The 21,045-nt window shown below is 39.1% G+C and overlaps 1 protein-coding gene across 1 annotated transcript in view; it reads left to right on the top strand.

Annotated features, from left to right (window-relative positions):
• Nucleotides 1-19,325, top strand: part of FEM1C (fem-1 homolog C) — a 26,134-nt gene extending 6,809 nt beyond the window's left edge. Inside the window, exon 2 of the mRNA XM_006158384.3 lies at nucleotides 17,495-19,325. Coding sequence (XP_006158446.1) covers nucleotides 17,495-18,804 — 1,310 coding nt within the window. The 3' untranslated portion in view covers nucleotides 18,805-19,325. The remainder of the gene's footprint in view (nucleotides 1-17,494) is intronic.
• Nucleotides 19,326-21,045: the final 1,720 nt, after the last annotated feature.

The raw sequence follows: 21,045 nt of genomic DNA, 5'->3' as shown, positions 1-21,045 counted from the left end.
CACGCCGCAATCCCTTCTCCTCCATTCTCCTCTCGGGATCTTGGGCATGCACGCACACGCGCCCGGCGTGAGTTTTAAGCCACCGGGTCCGGGACATGAACCGTGGTCGACTACGTGGGAGTCCAGCGACATAGCCATTACGCTAACTGCTGGTTCCCTACAGTAGTTTTAAGTAAATCCAAGGCACTGTGTTATTTCTCTGCCACAGTGTATGCATTTTAGGGTAATGCAGTAGATACATTTCAGTCAAGGAAGTGTTTTAAAAATCTATTTTTTCTCCAATATAAATGCACAAGAATTTCAAATAAGATCTCCCCTGTAAAGTAAAAACTGTTGGCATTAGGATAATGAACGAAGATGTTGATTGTTTCCCATAGTCGATAAGTTACTTTAGTGTTCTTTAGTACAATCTGAGAGCTGAGCATTGGAAGCTGAAGTTCTCGGTTTTTCTTAGTTCTTCGTGACCTCAACACACCTACCTGCAGAGCAAAGTAAAAGTAGAGAGGTGGGACTTAAAATCTCATTCTATGCAAGGTATCTGCTTATTTTGAGTTAATCATAATGTTTAAATAACTTGGTAGTTAAATTCATTAACATTTTACTCTGAAATCATCACCTTGCTCCCACAGGTGTTCTGTGTTTTCCCTCTTTTATCCCTTGCAGTTTCTCTGTATCTTCAGGAAGCCTTGATATCTTAGTAGTTTAAGTTATAGTTGATATGTAAATTGAGTTCTGTTCCCTACAAGGAGTGGTCCTCTGTCCCTGGAAATTGGATTTTAAACTGTGAATCCTCAGAATTAACCTGAGGTTGGTGAGAATGAGTAGATCCTGAGCACTACTGCTATTTCAGAATTGTTGATGGGCAGCAGCAGCATCAATTATTTGTTGAACAGTGGATCTGGATGTATGTGGTTCCCCCACTGACCTCATCTTTCTCACATTTTCATAGCTTGACTAGTTGAATTCATTTGTTTAAAATAAAATGAAGGAAGCATTTGACATTCTAGAAAATTGTGCTATTGAGGGATCAGGAATATTTATGATGGAAGACAGAGGTGGAAGGGGTAGAAAGAGGCTCAGATAAAGATGCAAATGTGACCAAAACATTTCTCTTTTTCCTCCCACTGGGAATATCTGATTGAGTAGGGAGTTCGGGAACTAGACTGCCAGGAAAGGGAATTATAATCTGAATTGTATTGTCGCTGTTTTCAGTCTTTATATGAGCCGTTTGCACATATTAGTTGTTTTTAGTCTTCATCCTTTGGCTCTAGTGCTCTTAGCCTTGAAAATTCTATTTATATCCTAACCCATTTCAAAATTCTTCACTTCCCTTGAGTCGTAATAATGCATCTTACCTCACCTCTGTGGATGCAGGTATTTTTTAGCATTTAACTCTGTCCTGAGCTCTAGGAGCTGTTTTGTAAAATTTCTATGTATTACTAGCTCAATGCCTTATATGAAGAATCAGTGAAGGGAAGGCTCATAGTAGTTTTGGCAAAAGTTGTCTTTTTTTTGGATGGGGGCAGGAGGTAATGAATTATTTATTTAAATTTGCCATAGGGCATGTGTGCTCACCACAGAGAGACACAGAGAGAGAGAGAGAGAGAGAGAGAGTGAGAAAACAAGCTACCAGGTCTGGGACTCGAACTGTGGTTGGCCATGCATGGGAGTCTAGCGCTTTAACAACATCATGCCAGCTGCTGGCCCTGATTCCTTTCTCGTAAACTCTTGTCTTGAGTATTTCTTGTCATAGCATATGTGAGGAAGGGAAATGTTCTGACCAAATCAACTTTCTACTGTTCCTTGATTATTTTTCTTTCTTTATTACTCCTCCTCACCTCCTTTCTTGACTCACAATTATTTATTTAGTAGAACAAAATACTTGGGCAGCATTGTGAAGTTGGATTGCACCCTCCGTTCCTATGTTTACACGTGGACTTCTAGATTCAGCTCAACCCCAATTACAGAATTGAGATCTTGGGCATGCACGCACACGCGCCCGGCGTGAGTTTTAAGCCACCGGGTCCGGGACATGAACCGTGGTCGACTACGTGGGAGTCCAGCGACATAGCCATTACGCTAACTGCTGGTTCCCTACAGTAGTTTTAAGTAAATCCAAGGCACTGTGTTATTTCTCTGCCACAGTGTATGCATTTTAGGGTAATGCAGTAGATACATTTCAGTCAAGGAAGTGTTTTAAAAATCTATTTTTTCTCCAATATAAATGCACAAGAATTTCAAATAAGATCTCCCCTGTAAAGTAAAAACTGTTGGCATTAGGATAATGAACGAAGATGTTGATTGTTTCCCATAGTCGATAAGTTACTTTAGTGTTCTTTAGTACAATCTGAGAGCTGAGCATTGGAAGCTGAAGTTCTCGGTTTTTCTTAGTTCTTCGTGACCTCAACACACCTACCTGCAGAGCAAAGTAAAAGTAGAGAGGTGGGACTTAAAATCTCATTCTATGCAAGGTATCTGCTTATTTTGAGTTAATCATAATGTTTAAATAACTTGGTAGTTAAATTCATTAACATTTTACTCTGAAATCATCACCTTGCTCCCACAGGTGTTCTGTGTTTTCCCTCTTTTATCCCTTGCAGTTTCTCTGTATCTTCAGGAAGCCTTGATATCTTAGTAGTTTAAGTTATAGTTGATATGTAAATTGAGTTCTGTTCCCTACAAGGAGTGGTCCTCTGTCCCTGGAAATTGGATTTTAAACTGTGAATCCTCAGAATTAACCTGAGGTTGGTGAGAATGAGTAGATCCTGAGCACTACTGCTATTTCAGAATTGTTGATGGGCAGCAGCAGCATCAATTATTTGTTGAACAGTGGATCTGGATGTATGTGGTTCCCCCACTGACCTCATCTTTCTCACATTTTCATAGCTTGACTAGTTGAATTCATTTGTTTAAAATAAAATGAAGGAAGCATTTGACATTCTAGAAAATTGTGCTATTGAGGGATCAGGAATATTTATGATGGAAGACAGAGGTGGAAGGGGTAGAAAGAGGCTCAGATAAAGATGCAAATGTGACCAAAACATTTCTCTTTTTCCTCCCACTGGGAATATCTGATTGAGTAGGGAGTTCGGGAACTAGACTGCCAGGAAAGGGAATTATAATCTGAATTGTATTGTCGCTGTTTTCAGTCTTTATATGAGCCGTTTGCACATATTAGTTGTTTTTAGTCTTCATCCTTTGGCTCTAGTGCTCTTAGCCTTGAAAATTCTATTTATATCCTAACCCATTTCAAAATTCTTCACTTCCCTTGAGTCGTAATAATGCATCTTACCTCACCTCTGTGGATGCAGGTATTTTTTAGCATTTAACTCTGTCCTGAGCTCTAGGAGCTGTTTTGTAAAATTTCTATGTATTACTAGCTCAATGCCTTATATGAAGAATCAGTGAAGGGAAGGCTCATAGTAGTTTTGGCAAAAGTTGTCTTTTTTTTGGATGGGGGCAGGAGGTAATGAATTATTTATTTAAATTTGCCATAGGGCATGTGTGCTCACCACAGAGAGACACAGAGAGAGAGAGAGAGAGAGAGAGAGTGAGAAAACAAGCTACCAGGTCTGGGACTCGAACTGTGGTTGGCCATGCATGGGAGTCTAGCGCTTTAACAACATCATGCCAGCTGCTGGCCCTGATTCCTTTCTCGTAAACTCTTGTCTTGAGTATTTCTTGTCATAGCATATGTGAGGAAGGGAAATGTTCTGACCAAATCAACTTTCTACTGTTCCTTGATTATTTTTCTTTCTTTATTACTCCTCCTCACCTCCTTTCTTGACTCACAATTATTTATTTAGTAGAACAAAATACTTGGGCAGCATTGTGAAGTTGGATTGCACCCTCCGTTCCTATGTTTACACGTGGACTTCTAGATTCAGCTCAACCCCAATTACAGAATTGAGAAGGAATGGATTGTTGAGAAGCTTTGTTGGCTGAAGAGGAGAAAGGAGGATTGTTCTCTGCTTTTCCAGACAAATCTCTTATAATAAAAGACCCTTTAATTGCTTCTGTCAGTCAAGACTTAAACTTTTACCAAAAGCAGTATTTTGATTTTAATACTGATTTGATTTTAAACAGTCTTATTGAGATAAAATTTATGTACTATTCACATTTAAAGTGTGCAATTCAGTGATTTTTTTTTTTCTTTCTGGTTTTTTTTTTTTTTTTGGGTAGATACATGGATATCACCACATTCAACTCTTTACCCTCTAAAAAAACCCATATCCTTTAATTGGCTCTCTTTCTCTGTTAATTTGTCTTTTCTGGACACTTTCTATAAATGGGATCATTATAGATGGTGTTCTGTGACTTGCTTCTTTCACTAAGCATAATGTTTTCAAGGTTCATATATGTTGTAGCTTGTATATGTACTACTTTTTATTGCTGAATAATATTACATTGTATTGGTGTACCATTTTTATCCATTCAACAGTTAATGGGCATTTAGGTTGTTTATATTCCTCCCCTCCCCAAGAGAGGTTTTTGCTATTGGGCATATGTTCTCCCAGAAAGACAAAGAGAGATAGAAAGCCAGAAATCTCCCCCAAGGGGGGATGGCCATGCGGCAGTTCCTTCTCCATTCTCCTCTTGGGATCTTGGGCACGCACGCACACGTGCCCAGTGTGAGTTTAAGCCTCGTGGTCTGGGACTTGAACCGGGGTTGACTACATGGGAGTCCAGCGATGTAACCATTATGCCATCTGCTGGTCCCTAGATTGTTTATATTCTTTAGCAATGCTGCTATGAACATTTATATATAAATTTTTCTGTTGATGGATGTTTTAATTTCTCTTAGGTATATATTTAGGAGTGCAGTTGTTGAGTCATGTGGTAATACTATACTTAACTTTATGAGTTACTGCCAAACTTTGCCAAAGTGGTTGTATTAGTTTACATTCCTATTAGCAGTGTAGGAGGGTTCCAATTTCTCTTCACCCTCTCCAACACTTGTTAATACCTCCCTTTGAAAATATAGCCGTCTTTGGGGCCGGCAGGTGTTGTGGTGGTTAAGGGTGTGGTGGTTAAGGATGTGGTGGTTAAGGGTGCTGGACTTCCACATGACCGGCCGCCGTGGTTCGAGTCCTGGACCTGGTGGCTTGCTTTCTCACTTTCTCTATCTCTCTCCCTCTCTGGTCAAATTAAAATAAGTAAATGAATAAATGGAGTCAAATAAAATAATTCTTTAAAAAAATGAAATAAAATATAGACATCTTAATGTGAAGTGCTATCTCATTTGTACGTGGCTAATGATGTTGAGCATCTTTTCATGCACTTAATTTATGTGCCTCATTGGCCATTTGTATATCTTCTGGATAAATGTTTTCATATCCTTTGTTTAAAAATTTTTTGATTGAGTTGTAAGTACTTTATTTTGAATACAAGTTATTTATCAGATAGATTATTTGCAAATATTTTTTCTCATTCCGTGGAGAACATATGAAGTAGAAATATTAAATATAAACAATACCATTTATTCATTTTTTACGGTAATTTGTATTTTTATTTTACAAACTGTTTTTTAAAAAAACGTGTGTGTTGTGGCCACCAGATGACATAGTGGTTATATTGCTGGACTCCCACTTGGCCGACTGGCTCAAGTCACAGACCTGATGACTTGACACTCATGCTGAACATGGGTGCGTGTGTGTCCCAGATCCCAGTAGCAGAATAAAGGAGAAGGGTTTGTTGCGTAGCCATCCCCCCTGGCGGGGGGGTGGGGGGTGATTTGCTTTCTGTCACTTCATTGAGCAAACATGCCCTATAGCAAACATTTCTCAAAAAAAAAAAAAAAAGAAAAGAAAAATTGTGAGTCATGGCATTTGGCTTAAACAAGAAAATTGTTAAAAATAAATCACAGACGGACCAGCAGTTAGTGTAATGACTATGTCGCTGGACTTCCACATAGTCGGCCATGGTTCGAATCCTGGACCTGGTGGCTTAAACTCACGCCGGGCGCGTGTGCGTGCGAACCCAAGATCCCTAGAGGAGAACGGAGGAGAAGGGAATGCGGCGTGGCCATCCCCCCTATATATATGTATATAGTTCGCAGGGGTCTCAGCAGTTGGCATAGTGGCTATGTCGCTGGACTCCCATGTAGTCAACTGTGGTTCCAGTCCTGGAACCAGTTTCTTAAACTCACACTGGGCACCTTCAAAAGTGTGCCCAAGATCCCGAGAGGAGAATGGAGGAGAAGGGATTGTGGCGTGGCCATCCCCCCTGGGGGGTGATTTCTAGCTTTCTGTCTCTCTGTCTCTGTCTGTCTGGCGAGCGCACGTGCCCTATAGCAAAAACCTCTCCCCCCCCCCAAAAAAAAATAGATTGCAGAGTTTACTGATACCATTTACTACATAGAAATTTTTCTATAGATAAAACTGTCATCTAGTTGTTAAACACCCTATTTCAGCTTTTACCAATGCTTAAATTTAAGAGTAAATAGTAATGATGACATTTTATTTCTGTGTAATACAAAATAGCTCTGACCTAGCCCTTATTTTAAACGTATATTCATATATCTTGATATGAGTTTTAGATATGTTAGCTGTATGGCACATACGTATCCAATAAACAGGAAAATAAGCTTTTATTTCTTTACTTGTGAGCCATCAATGTAGATATCACCTGGACCCAGCCCAGATCAGCTGATTCCAGAAAAGGATTTTAAGGGGCCAGCAGATGCCATGGTGGTTAAAGTGCTGGACTCCCACAGTTTGAGTCCTGGACCTGATGGCTTGAAAATCATGCTGGGCACACGTACTTGTGTGCCCAAAATCGTGAGAGGAGAATGGAGGACAAGGGATTGTGAAATTACCATTCCCCGCAGGGTGATTTCTCACTTTCCCTCTCATTGTCCCTCTGTAGCAAGTGCATGTACCCTATGGCAGGGACCTTTAAAAAAAAAAAAAAAAAAAAAAAAAAGGATCTTACTATGATCCTGTGGTGGTTTTATACATTAAAAAAATTTTTTTTTTTTGGAGAAGTTTTATGCTATAGGGTGTGTGTGCTCGCCAGACAGAGACAGAGAGATATAAAGCAGGAAATCACTCCCCAGGGGGGATGGCCATGCCGCAATCCCTTCTTCCCCATTCTTCTCTTGGGATCTTGGGCTTGCATGCACACGCACCCGGCATGAGTTTAAGCCACCGGGTCCAGGACACGAACCACGGTCGACTATGTGGGAGTCCAGTGACATAGCCATTACACTAACTGCTGGTCCCTATACATTAAAATTTGAGAAGCACAGCTTTATTTGACTTACACTAAAAACACATATATATGCACATGCAAAGCTTGAACTGTAGGATGGTTTTACAAACAGCAGAATCTCTGTAGAATTGTTACTGCTAGAAAAATCAAATTATGATAGGCATTTTGTACTTATAAAGTATTTTGTAGTCTTTATAAGGTAATTTTTATTTCATTAAAAGATCAGTTAATTCTTTTTACAGTTTGGGATTAGTTTATAAACTGACTTTTAATCCTGATCCTGGTGGGACCAGCAGTTGGCGTAATGGCTATGTCACTGGACTCCATGTAGTCGACTGCAGTTCGAGTCCTGGACCCGGTGGCTTAAACTCACGTCGGGCGTGTGTGTGTGTGTGCGCCCAAGATCTTGAGAGGAGAATGGAGGAGAAGGGATTGTGGTGTGGCCATCCCCCCCCCCCCCCCGGGGGGGGTGATTTCTCGCTTTCTGTCTCTCTGTCTCTCTCTGGCTTTCTGGCGAACGCACGCGCCCTATAGCAAAAGCCTCTTCAAAAAAAAAAAAAAATTCTGATCTGGTGAATTTTAATAGCCTTAACCAAATTGAGGTATTTGTAAAGGCTGTGTTCTTCCATGAGTTAGGTGGTTGATGGGTAACACTTTTCTTTATCAGTGAAACCCAAAGCATCTAGTTTGTACTCAGAGCCTTCTTGGGGCTCAGACAAGTTCTTACCCAAACTAAATACTGGTTTTTCTTTTTTTTTTTTTATTATTACTTATTTTGAGAAAATATTGACCTCACTATTAGGCATTAGACTTTTGCAGTTGAATATATGAATTCTTAATCTTTTATATGCCTGTAATCAAGGTGTCTTTAAGATTAAGATTGGCACTTCAGATATTTCTTGAGGAATACTGCTATTCTTTAATGCTGGAACATTTTCTGTAGTTTTCTGCCTTTAGTAGCCCTAACAGAAGCATCCCATATAATGTGGCTACTTTTCATTCTTCACGATTTTCTTAACACTTTTTTTGTTTAAAGTTTGTTCCTTCTATGAGGGAGAGACACAGAGATAGAGAGACAACACCCCTAACAGTGTCTTGACAGTACCATCCACCCCCCCGCTTTAGCCAGCCCTGAATCATGTGCATGCACACCTTAGGCTTATTTTAGGGACGTCTCCAGGGTGAGAACTTGAAACCTGCCTGTGTGGGTCAGTCTCACAGGACATCATGTGCCACTGTCTGGTCCCCCTTAACACTGTTTTTATTTTAAATTATATAGTTGAAAATGAATATATTTGGATCCTACTGCTTTAGCTTTGTACAGAAATGCTTTAACTGTTAATACTTAAATGGTGTGTCATTAGCTTGATTTTTTAAGAAATGCCCATTAACCAATAGGTCTTTTGAGAAGTCATGAATATTTTCCAGTATAAATCAGTGCTAAATATTCCCCCCTTGGGCCAGCCCTATAGAGGAGCCAGATCCCACATGGCTGATGGTGGTTCCAATCATAACCCAGTATCTTGTAAAACAAACTGTGGGTGTATGGGCATACATACTTACAAATCCTTATGGAATGGAGAAATAGAGAAAAACGGATGTGGTGAGACCATGCCTTTTTTGTGTGTGTGTATATGCTTTCTTACTCTAGCAAGCACACATTGTGACCTTAGGCAATTTAAAAAAGAATTAAGTAAAAATAAGAGAAACTTTTTTTTCCCTCCATATGAAATTTTTCTTAATTGGACATCTAAAATTATTTAATACAGTGTGTTTTTCTTTCCCACCCTTTTTTTGAGATGAAAGGTAAATTCATTGAATTTCAATGCTAAATATTTTTATTTCATTTTTGATGCTTGGTGCTATTTATTTTTGAACTTCATATTCTGTTTTATTTTTATTGTCTTTTACTCTAAGAATACATAAGGAAGACGTAATGAGATAGAGAGCCGAATCTTTTGTAAGTACAATCATTGTTTTATGGGAACATTTTTAAAGGCTCTGACTCAGGAAAAATGCCTGAGCTGAATCTGTAATATTTGGCATTTATTGTTTTGTGCCAAAACTTTAAATCACTGAGGTTACCTAGCAAAAGTTAAGTATGACTTTAAAGGTTTTTGGCATGCAGCTTAGCACAGACTAGTTATAAGAATACAGTAATTCATACTCTTAATTGAACTGATTATACTGTTTTATTAGAAATTACATTTAATGCTTGTAGCATATCTAACTCAGATGAGAAGCCATTTGAGCAAAATATTTACAGTAAATAAAACAACTCTCATTTTATAAAGTGTTTATATATAGAAAGATTAATCACAAACTAAAATATAAACAGGCATTTCATGTAAGAAAATAGTTTATAAATGAACACAAGAAAATGTTCTCCTTAACTAGGAGCAGATGTAATACAGGTTAAACAAGTAATTTCAGGCAACCTGCAGATAGAGTAGTGGCTACGTCACGGGATTCCCATGTAGTTGACCTCAGTTCGAATCCTGGACCCGGTGGCTTAAACTCAGCTGGGCGCGTGTGCATGCGTGCCCAAGATCCTGAGAGGAGAATGGAGAAGGGATTGCAGCATGGCCATCCCCCGTGGGGGGCTATTTCTCACTTTCTGTCTCTGTCTTTCTGGTGAGTGCACATGCCCTACAGCAAAAACCTCTCCAAAAAAAAGTAATTTCAGGCCCAATCCACAGTAGCCAGGCAGTGGGGTGCAGCTCATGATATGGAGCTGTATGAGAAGTGTGGATTGGCTGAGTAAACCTAAATGCACACCAAGCTGTTGGGGGTTGAAGGGGATCGCAGTGTGGAGAGACCCTTGGGAGTGCCTGTCTCTTTCTCTCATGAAGGAGGTGAACAGATAGACTTTCAAGGTGTCACTGCTGTGCTGCAAGCCTGGTGTTTCAATCCCAGATGGCGCGAAAGACACTGGGCATGCACTGGTGCTCAAGGCCTGTGAAGGGATGGGGAAGGGGGTCGTGGTAACAGGACCTGTTGAGGGAGTTCTCTCTTCCTCACACGTGTGTGCACATACGTTTTATCATAAAGGGGCAGAAATGATCTTTGTCAGTGCTAGAAAGAATGCTATAAAGAAGAGCCTTTAAAAATTTTTATAATCCCTTTGGAAGTGAACTGAAGATGTGTGTTAAGTCATCATACAGTTAGATTCCTTTTTTTTTTTTAAGAGAGATTTTTGCTACAGGATGTGTGTGCTTACCAGAGAGACAGAGCGAGAGAGAAAGCTAGAAATCACCCATGGGGGGTGATGGCGATGCCACAGTCCCTTTTCCTCCATTCTCTTCTCGGGATTTAGGACATGCACGCACATGTGTGGCTTGAATTTCAAGCTGCCAAGTCCGGGACTCAGACTGTGTTCAGCCATGTGGGAGTGCAGCGATGTAACCATTACACCGTCTGCTGGTTCCGAGCTATGCATTTTTTTTTTTTTTTTGGCGTTTGTTTACTGAACTGTAATATCCGTCCTTAAATAAAATCCATACTTATTAGTGTACAACTCTGTTAAGTTTTGACAAATTCATGCTACTGTTCCATTAAAGGTAAGAACTAAAAGTTCCTTCATGTCCCTTTGCAGTTAGCTCCTTGCCCAGTCCCCAGCCTTTAGCAATCACTTATTATCTGTCCTTTTGTTTTCTTAGGCACTGATTTAAATAATGAAAATTGTCCAGCAGTGCAGTGTCTGTTACAGAGAAATGTTTCTGTAAATCAAGGCATATTTCCTTACTTGAATTTTCATCATAAAGCCATTAAGTATGATGGTGTAATATCTATAAGGGCTTTTCAAAAACTTTATGGAAGGGGCCAGCAGGTAATGTAGTGGTTAAAAGCACTGGACACCCACGTGGACTACTGAGGTTCGAGTCCCAGACCTGGTGGCTTGAAACTCATGCTGAGTGTGTGTGTTTACATGCCCAAAATCTCAAGAGGAGAATGAAGGAGAAAGATTGTGGCATGGCTATCCCCTTTAATGATTTCTTGCTTTTTGTCTCTCCACCTCTCCTGGTCTCTGGCCAGCACACACGCTTTATAGCAAAAATCTCTTAAGAAAAAAAGCAAGCTTCATGGAAAATGTGTTTCATGAAAAAACTGTGCATTAATTAAAAATTTTTTTGCACCTAAACAAACTTGTACTTTATTTCTATTTTTCTGTGAACTTTTGAAGTCTCTAGTATGTAGTTTATAGAGGCTGTGCAGTTTAGATAAAAAAGCATATTTGTTAAGTAGTATTACAACATAGCATCTATTATTAGAGTAGATAATATACACCAGGATGACTGATGCGCTTATTCACCAAGCGTTCATTCCCAAAATGACAAATGGATGTAGTATAACCAAGGAGTCCTCTTTGAGAAGCTGAAATTTCTGGTGATACTTGAAGCCCAAGAAGTTAAAAAGTTAAAACTGCATTATAGGAAAATAAAGAGTGGGGAGGTGGAGATGGGAGTGTACAGGGCCGTTCTGGTGCTGGGAGAAGGAGGAGGATGGAGTTCTGTAAAGCTAAGCAGCGTCCTGGCCGTGTGGGGGCGGTGTTGACAATGTCTTGGGCTAGGGTAGGTTTAGCAAACTGTGGCCCAGGGGTCAAATCTGGGATCACTCCTCTTTTAGGACTGCCTGCAAACTGAGAGATGGTTTGTACATTTGTAATTAAAAAAAAAAAATTCATAACACATGAAAATTAAAGATACAATTTCAAAGTCCATATGTAAACCTTTGTTGAAAACAGTCATGCCCATTAATTTAACACACACACACACACACACACACACACACACACACACACACGAAGTTTAGTGATTGTTAAGAGACCTTATGTCCTGCAAAGCCTGTTACACACACTGGCTTTTACAGAAAAAGTTTGCCAGTCCCTGGGTTAGATTCACAGTGAACCATTCATATGAGAAATGAGAAATGAGAGAGGTAGGGGAGGGAAACATTTTTGTCTTTTAAAATCCAGATTCCAAAAGTTTTACTTCACATAGGAACCTTTTTTTTTTTTTCCTTAAGTGTTTTTGTTTTGTTTTGCCTTAAGGCGCATGGAGTTGGAGAGAAAGACACAAAGAAAGTGAGAAATCACCCCCAGGGGTGACCACACTGCAGTTCCTTCTCCATTCTCCTGGGAGTTTAGGCATGCACACATGTGATAGGCATGAGTTAAACTGTGGTCGGCCATGTTGGGAATCCAGTGCCTTAACCACCATGCCACCTACTGGCCCCCACATAGCATGCCTTCTTTCTTTTGTTTTTTCTTTTGGTTTTTTGTTTTGGAGAGGTTTTTGGTATAGGGCACATGCTCTTGCCAGAGAGACAAACAGAAGGTGAGAAATCACCCCCCCAGGGGGCATAGCCACACTGCAATCCCTTTTCCTCCATTCTGTCGTGATCTTGGGCAAGTGCACACACGTGCCTGGCGTGAGTTTAAGTCACCGGGTGCGGGACTGGAACCACAGTTGACTACATGGGAGTCCAGCGACATAGCCCTTACGCCAACTGCTGGTGCCCATAGCAGGCTTCTTCCTCGTTCCTCTCCCCTCACAGAAATGAGAGATCTTCACAATTTCATGGAAAGTGTATATTATGAAAATAACTGCATAAATTTCAATTTTTTTTTTGCACCAAAACTCATTCTTTAATTCTGTTTTTTCCACGAACTGTGTCAAAGTCTGTAATACTTTGAGAATTCATGCTATATAATTTTGAAAGCCATCTGATAGATACTCTGCCGTTCTGTTTTCCTGAAGGAAGCATGAAAACTTTTGAGTAGGAAAATGATATGATAGGTTGAAGTTCTATTATGAGGTTTGGCTTACATTAATTTGTCCATTGGAGTCTAGTATGGCATTTAAAATGTGACCTCAGAAATGGGCAGTGTGTTGTACCACTAAAGTCCTCCATTTTCCTTTTGTAACAGAATAGAAATCTTCCTTACTTTGCATAGTTTTTCACCTAAGATTAAGTGGGGCAACAGTTAATAAATAAAATTTAGGAAAATAAAAACATACTTAAACCCTCTTCTTTTTCATTAATTTCTGCTTTTTAAAATTGTTTGTGTTTTCTCTGGGTTTAATTTACTGCTTTTTTAAAAATAGAAATTCAGCTGTTTTTTAAGCCTTTCTTTTCCAGTATGTACATTTAAGGCCCTATGTTACTTTGTAAGCCCAGGCGTAGCCATATCTTGTAAGATTTGTTACTTAGTATTTTCATTGTCATGCAGTTAAAAATATTTTCACTGGGCTTTCTTCTTTGACCCATGAGCTATTTAGAGGTGACTTTTAATTTCAAAGGCTCAGAGGTTTTTCTAGTTATTTTTTTAAGGTTTTTTAGCTATAGACATGTGCTTTTGCTGGAGAGACAGAGACAGAGGAATCATGCCTGGGGGGATAGCGTCGCTGCAGTCCCTTCTTTTTGGTTCCCCTCTTGGGCATGCACGCACATACTCCTGGTATGATTTCCAAGCTGCGGAGTTTGGGGTTTGAACTGCTGCTGGCCATGTGGGAGTCAAGTGCCTTAATCACAATGTCACCTGCCGGCCCAACATATTTGGATTTTTAATCTCCTAGCTACCTTTTTTTTTTTTTTTTTTAACTTGTTCTACCTGCTTTGTGTTCCTCTGTTTCTCCTTTTAGATCAATTTTTTATTGCGTTTTATTTTTCATATTAGAGAAAGTGTAGTAGTGAGTTACATGCCCTCTCTGATTTTAGTGGTTTCTCTAGATACTACTGCTTTGACTTATTAAAATCTTTACATAAATTTCTAATTTTATCTCTTTCCAACAATACTGTCAGGTATTTTGCTTACATAAATCAACAAGACATTTCTAATATCAGTATGTATTTAGACACACGTGTGGGAACACATGTACTTTTTGCTGATGTAAATGCTTACCTCTCCTGTGACTCATCTGCCTGAGAGCACCCCATCGTACTTAGGTTTGCTGATACACATATCCGAGTGTTTCCTTTTTCCTTCCTTTCCCCACCCGACAGCCTTCACTTCATATGTACTCATGATGTGGGTGTAGAGTTCCAAGTTGGTAGTTACCTGGCCTCTGGGTTCCTGGTGAGAACTTTGCTTTTCAGTCTAATTTGTAGCTGTTCATAGGCAGTTTCCACTCATTCTCTGGTTTTAAGGTTTCTCTCTTTGTCCTTAGTTTTGGTGTGCTTTAGTGTGGTTTTCTTTATCCTTAGTGGAGCTTGTAAACCTTCTTAAATTTAAAGCTTAGTCTTTCATCAACTTCAGAAAATTGTTAAGACATGGCTTTTGGCCTGTTTTCTTCCTCTAGAATTCAGTTTTAAGTGTGTTAACCCTTGTTCTCTGCCTCTTTATCCTTTTACTGCTGCTGCTTTATTTTTGAGTATTTTTGTCTGACCTATCTTCTGCTCACTGATTCTCTGTTCAGCTGTGTATAATCTGCTTTTAAAGTCACCCACTAAGTTTTTCAGTTACAGAATGTCCATTTGATTCTTTCTTTAGAGTTTTCAATTTTTTGTTGAGCTTCAGTTTTAAGATGTTGCTGTGTATATGCTAAACAGAATTATTTTAGAACTGTTTAGAACTGTCAATAACTATATTATCTGGATTTCCTGGTAGGCTTTTCTTTTCTTGTTTTTTTTTTTTTTTAGAGCAATTTTTGCTATAAGGGGTGTGCACTCAAGAGACAGAAAGCAAGAAATCACCCCCTGTGGGAATGGCCATACTGCAGTCCCTTCTCCTCCATTCTCCTTTTGGGATTTTGGGCATGCATGCACATGTGCCCTGCCCTACATGAATATCAAGCCACTGGGTCTGGGACTCAAACCACATTTGGCCTTTGGGAGTCTAGCAACGTAACCATTTCGCTATCTGCTGGTCCCCGGTTGACGTTTTCTCTCAGCTCTTCTCAAGGTTCCTGTGTTATGATTCCTTGTGGGATTTTTTTTTTTCCTGTTCATTATTTTTAATTGGATGTGAAACATTGTATATGAAGAATTTAAACATTGAAGCCTAATATGGTATCTTCCTCTAAATAGCTTTATGTATTTACTTCTGGCTTTTGATGATGTATACTGCCAGTTCTAGATTGTTTCAGTTCAGTGTTGAAATGGTTTTAAATTGGATTTCTTTCAGATTCCAGTTCCCCTTCATTCTGTGGGATACAGCCCTTTGGAACTCTGACTGACAGTTTGGGGATTTCCGAAGCTCCTCTTGCTGGGCTGTGACTCCAGTTCTCTCTGACCCCCCCAAGACTGTCACAAACTCTCAGTATTTCAGCTGTATCTTCCAGAATGGGTGCAGGGCATTGTGAGAAGGTTACCAACTTCTAGACTTGACTCCTCAAACACCATTTCATTGTAGACCATTGAAATCCTAGATCCAAATAAACATAACCAGGGTAATTTTATAATCTATGCAGATATTATGGAAGACAAACCAGGAGAAACCTGTGGGAAGATTGTAGTCCTACTGTATAATAGTAATCATTTTTGTTTTTTCTAATTTTAGTTATAAAGGGGATTTATTATTTAAAGTATTCAGATTTAAACCACTTTCTGTTATACATGCTGTTGTGAGGGGGTCCCCAAACCACCCCTTGGACTCACAATACAATTGTACTTGTGTCTGAGTACAATTTTTTTTACAGTGATAGAATAAGGACCTGCTGCTGGATCATAAGAAAAAAGACCCAGATGAGGTCTAGAGAAATCTGCAGGCTTACTTTTGCTTTTTACTTTCTCTCTCACAGAGTACATACTTTTCCAGCAACGAAAATGCATGTGTATGATGTTTCTGCCCAGGGAAACCCATGAGAGATGCAGTACTCAGGTTTTTATTGGAAACTGGTCACTTAGGCTGCCTTTGCCTAGCACATTTCCAAAGTTCCCCAGAAAAAAATGAGGTGTTCAGCATAAATTGCCTTGTTGGTACAGATGGTTTAGTCACAGTGAGCCTCCTTATCGCTGAGGGAAGGTTTTATTGATTGTAGAGAACTTTGTACCAGGTAAGTTCCCAGATGTTGGCTGAGCGTCCACCCTGCAAGTTGTCTTTCTAGGGATAGCAGTCCCAGCTTGCACACTCTTGTGTGCAGACATGCCTAAAATGACTCCCTGTTGAAATGTTCTGCGTAAATATGCATGATAACTTCTGTTTTGACAGTTAGTAAAAGGCTTACCGTTAGACTTAGATAAAGTCTCTCGTGTTTATAATGTCGTAGTGTGTTTCATACAGGCACTTACTAATATGCCAGTGCCTGTTGTCAGTTTTAATCCATGTGTGGGAAGAACAGGACAGTGTTAGAACATTTAGTACATCTGAAAAGAATGCTTAAAAAAATAAATTACAATGTGAAATAATCCATTATGAGAAGACACTTCAGATGTCTCCTTTTAAAGTTTGTATTGAACCACCTACATATTTTCTAGAATTATGTGGACTTGTTTATCTTTTGGGATTTTTTTTCTTGGAGAGGTTTTTACTATAGGGCATGTGCACTCGCCAGAAAGACAGACAGAGACAGAGAGACAGAAAGTGAGAAATCACACCGCAGGAGGGATGGCCACACCGCGATCCCTTCTCCATTCTCCTCTCAGGATCTTGGGCACGCATACACTCGTGCCTGGAGTGAGTTTAAGCCACCGGGTCCAAGACTCGAACTGTGGTCGACTACATGGGAGTCCAGCAACATAACCATTATGCTAACTGCTGGTCCCACTTTTGGGAGTTTTTTGAGGAAAATAATTTGTTACCAAGAATTTTGGCTAAAATAGGTGAAATTCACTCAGTGATCCAGAAGCATTGAAAATACAACTTTTGACAACTATTAGAATCAAACTGAAGAATTCAGGATAAAGACTACATTCCTCACTTATAAACTGGAACCTGACCCAGAAAGTTAAGTGAGTGCCAGCAGAACTGAATAGCTGGTTAGTTTTAATTTAGCTGTTTTTTAGTCATAGAGAATCCACTTAAAAGTACTAATGAAAAATATCAAGAGACCATGGAGTACCTTTAAGTTTCATCTGGTTGTACCTCATTTGTTTATATTGTTTATTTGACAAGTTCAAGGGTTCTAGCCCCTGCTGTTTATCAGACACTAGTATTTGATACTAGGGATCTTTTTTTTAATTACTTATAATCAAAGTATATCCTACTTAAGGGTGGCTTAGAGCTGCCTGCTTTTCTGTAGATTCTAAAGTACATATATATTATATCCTGGTCCCTCAAAATATGTTCTTTTTTTCTTTTTCTTTTTCTTTTTCTTTTTTTTTTTTTTAACCTCTTTTTAAGGTAATACTGCATTGCATGATTGTGCAGAGTCTGGAAGTTTGGACATCATGAAGATGCTCCTTATGTATTGTGCCAAGATGGAAAAGGATGGTTATGGAATGACTCCCCTTCTCTCAGCAAGTGTAACTGGTCACACAAATATTGTGGATTTTCTGACCCACCACGCACAGACCAGCAAGACGGAACGTATTAATGCACTAGAGCTTTTGGGAGCTACATTCGTAGACAAAAAAAGAGATCTACTTGGGGCTTTGAAATACTGGAAAAAGGCGATGAACATGAGGTACAGTGATAGGACTAATATTATCAGTAAACCAGTACCACAGACCCTAATTATGGCTTATGATTATGCCAAGGAGGTAAACAGTGCAGAAGAACTAGAGGGTCTTATTGCCGATCCTGATGAAATGAGAATGCAGGCTCTATTAATTAGAGAACGTATCCTTGGGCCTTCTCATCCTGATACCTCTTACTATATTAGATACAGAGGCGCTGTCTATGCAGACTCTGGCAATTTCAAGCGATGCATCAACCTTTGGAAGTATGCGTTGGATATGCAGCAAAATAACTTGGATCCTTTAAGCCCCATGACCGCCAGCAGCTTACTGTCTTTTGCAGAACTGTTCTCCTTTATGCTCCAGGATAGGGCTAAAGGCCTGCTGGGCACTACTGTTACATTTGATGATCTCATGGGCATACTGTGCAAAAGTGTCCTTGAAATAGAGCGAGCTATCAAACAAACTCAGTGTCCAGCTGACCCTTTACAGTTAAATAAGGCTCTTTCCATCATTTTGCATTTAATTTGCTTGTTAGAAAAAGTTCCTTGTACACTAGAACAGGACCACTTCAAAAAGCAGACCATATACAGGTTTCTTAAGCTGCATCCAAGGGGAAAGAATAACTTCAGCCCTCTTCATCTGGCGGTGGACAAGAATACAACATGTGTTGGGCGGTACCCTGTTTGTAAATTCCCATCTCTGCAAGTTACTGCAATTCTGATAGAATGTGGTGCTGATGTGAACGTGAGAGACTCCGATGACAACAGTCCCCTCCATATCGCTGCTCTGAACAACCATCCAGATATCATGAATCTCCTCATTAAATCAGGTGCACATTTCGATGCGACAAACTTGCACAAACAAACTGCTAGTGACTTGCTGGACGAAAAAGAAATAGCTAAAAATCTGATCCAGCCTATAAACCATACCACGCTGCAGTGTCTTGCTGCTCGTGTCATAGTGAGTCATAGAATATATTATAAAGGGCACATCCCAGAGAAGCTAGAGACCTTCGTTTCACTTCATAGGTGATAACTTGACTGTTCTATCACTGTTAAAGCACGAATTGGTAACAGTTGTTTCATAAATGAGCACTGTTGTGATAACACCAGCATTTGTTTAGCTTGATATCATCATGCTCTCATTGGCTAAAGCATTATAAACATCAAATTTACAGGATTGGTTTCCCAGTATTTAATATAAGTATACCATATAATATATTGTTTGGAATTATTGAGAAATAGAATGTCATGTTCACATTTCTAAAATTGTCTGCCAAAGGCTTATCTATTCTGGTTTTGTTTGCTGTTGGGATTTGGGACAGAGTTCGCCATTTTTCAATGGTGTCTACTGGTTTGTGAATTTTATACGGATAGAGGTCTTTTTTTTTTTTCTTCTTGCTTCTACCTTCTGTTCTCCAAGCTTTTGCCCTGTTTCCACTTTTTTTTTTTTTTTTTTACCCTGACCATTTCTGTTACAGTTTTTCCCCTCTTACAGACTCATGCTAGGTTGTACAAACTGTGTGGACTCGTTACCATTTGCAGTTACCATAAGTGCTTTATCTTCTCTATGCACCGGCTTAAACTGGACTGTTGTATGTTTGCATATTTTCTATGCAGCAGTTGGTCAACTTCAACTCAAAACACTGTTTTCTTAAGTTTGGTACAAAATTCATTTTATGAAAATACTCTTGTAGCATGATAATTTTTAGAGCCACAGGTTAACTGTCTAAGCTCAAGCTATTTTTTTTTTTTCTTCACATCAGAGGTTTCTTTCTCTAATCCACTGAAATTATTGTGTGCTAAATTTGGGAAACAAATCTATTCTAACTCATTAACCCAGTTGGAATTTAGGTCTGTCATCCTAATATATTATGCAGTAAAAGAATATTTCTAAAGCGACCCACCTTTCATGCTGCTCCAGCATCGTCCTGCTTTGTGCCGATGGTGTGATTAGGTATAGAGAATTTGCTTAAAGTTAATCTCAAAGAATATCACACAGCTTAAGGAGTCATATTGAATTATCCAGTAATTGAACTGCAAATCACTTTTAGTTTCAAAAGGAGCTAAAGCATGTCAGTGGCATGATGCTTGCCAAGCCAGATCTAGGCATCTAGGATAATTAAGGTATTTTTAGTACGCAATTTACTGCCATAGTATCAAAGGTCAGTAAGTGTTCTTTCTTTCCTTAAGCTTACTTATACCTTTAAAGATAACTTGCATGAATTTCTTTGGTCTCAATTATTTGTCACCCTGTTTAAACACGAAAGGTTGCAGTGCTTCCTGTTCCATTACTGAAAGTTATTCTTTTCTTCTCCCTCTTTCCTTTGCTTCCCTCCTTTCCTCCCATCCTTTCCTCCCCTTTTCCTCCTTCCTTCCTTCCTTTGCTAATGCCACAGAAAGGGCTCTTTTTACTTAAGAAAAGATAAGTGAGAAGTACTAAAAATGATTCAGGTAATTATCATTCAGCACTTTATTGTTATTCAGAATAAAATTTATGATGGCATATTTGCCCTGCAGATGTCTTAATGAAATTGTTCTGAATAAAAAGCTTCTTATTGAATTGAGAAAAACTCAGTTTACCTGTGAGTTTAATGAGCTGAATCACTACTCCGAGTTTTGTGTTGACATTTTCTTCTGAGGGTTGGTGTAATGATATTTAAAGAGTCATTATTGCAATATTCACTTAAGGTTTGTTTTATCTTTATTCAGTAAAAAAACTTGTAATGAAGAATAGTAAATAAACAAAAGGATATTAGACATTTTGGTTAAATAATTGATGTTTAATTTTTTAAAGGAAATTCTTACTCATTTTATTAGGTCTTAAATTTAATTTCACCATTGACAAAGGTAAATTGGTTGTCAAAGCGGAATATGAGTGACCTAGGCCCAGATAGGAAAGGCAAAACATGCCTTTCTCGGGATGATCAGCTACAGGGTTCCTTTTATTTGACTTTGAGAGTGACAGACAAAATTAGTGAAGAGATTTCTATTGGTCTAGCCCAAAAGGCAGACATGTGGAAGTGGGCAGCTTGTAGGTTATAGGTGGGTTCCACAATTTTTAGGTTGGTGATTGGAAGGGGAGATCTGTGTCCTGGGAAGAGATTCTTAAAAGAAATGCTTAACCTACATCTCAAGATAGGGGGAAGTTCTGTGTCTTGGGAAGAGATAAGCAAAATAATATACTATAATTGGTTGAAATATATGTCTCAAAGATACTATGCCAGGGACTGGATGCAGGAAGAATCCTGTTAATGGGAAAAATGGTCTTTTA

This window comes from Tupaia chinensis, unplaced genomic scaffold, assembly GCF_000334495.1.
Source record: "Tupaia chinensis unplaced genomic scaffold, TupChi_1.0 Scaffold000591_1, whole genome shotgun sequence".
In the NCBI taxonomy this organism is placed as follows: domain Eukaryota; kingdom Metazoa; phylum Chordata; class Mammalia; order Scandentia; family Tupaiidae; genus Tupaia; species Tupaia belangeri.
Note: the sequence above shows the minus strand (reverse complement) of the source record. Positions and strands in the feature narration are given on the sequence as shown.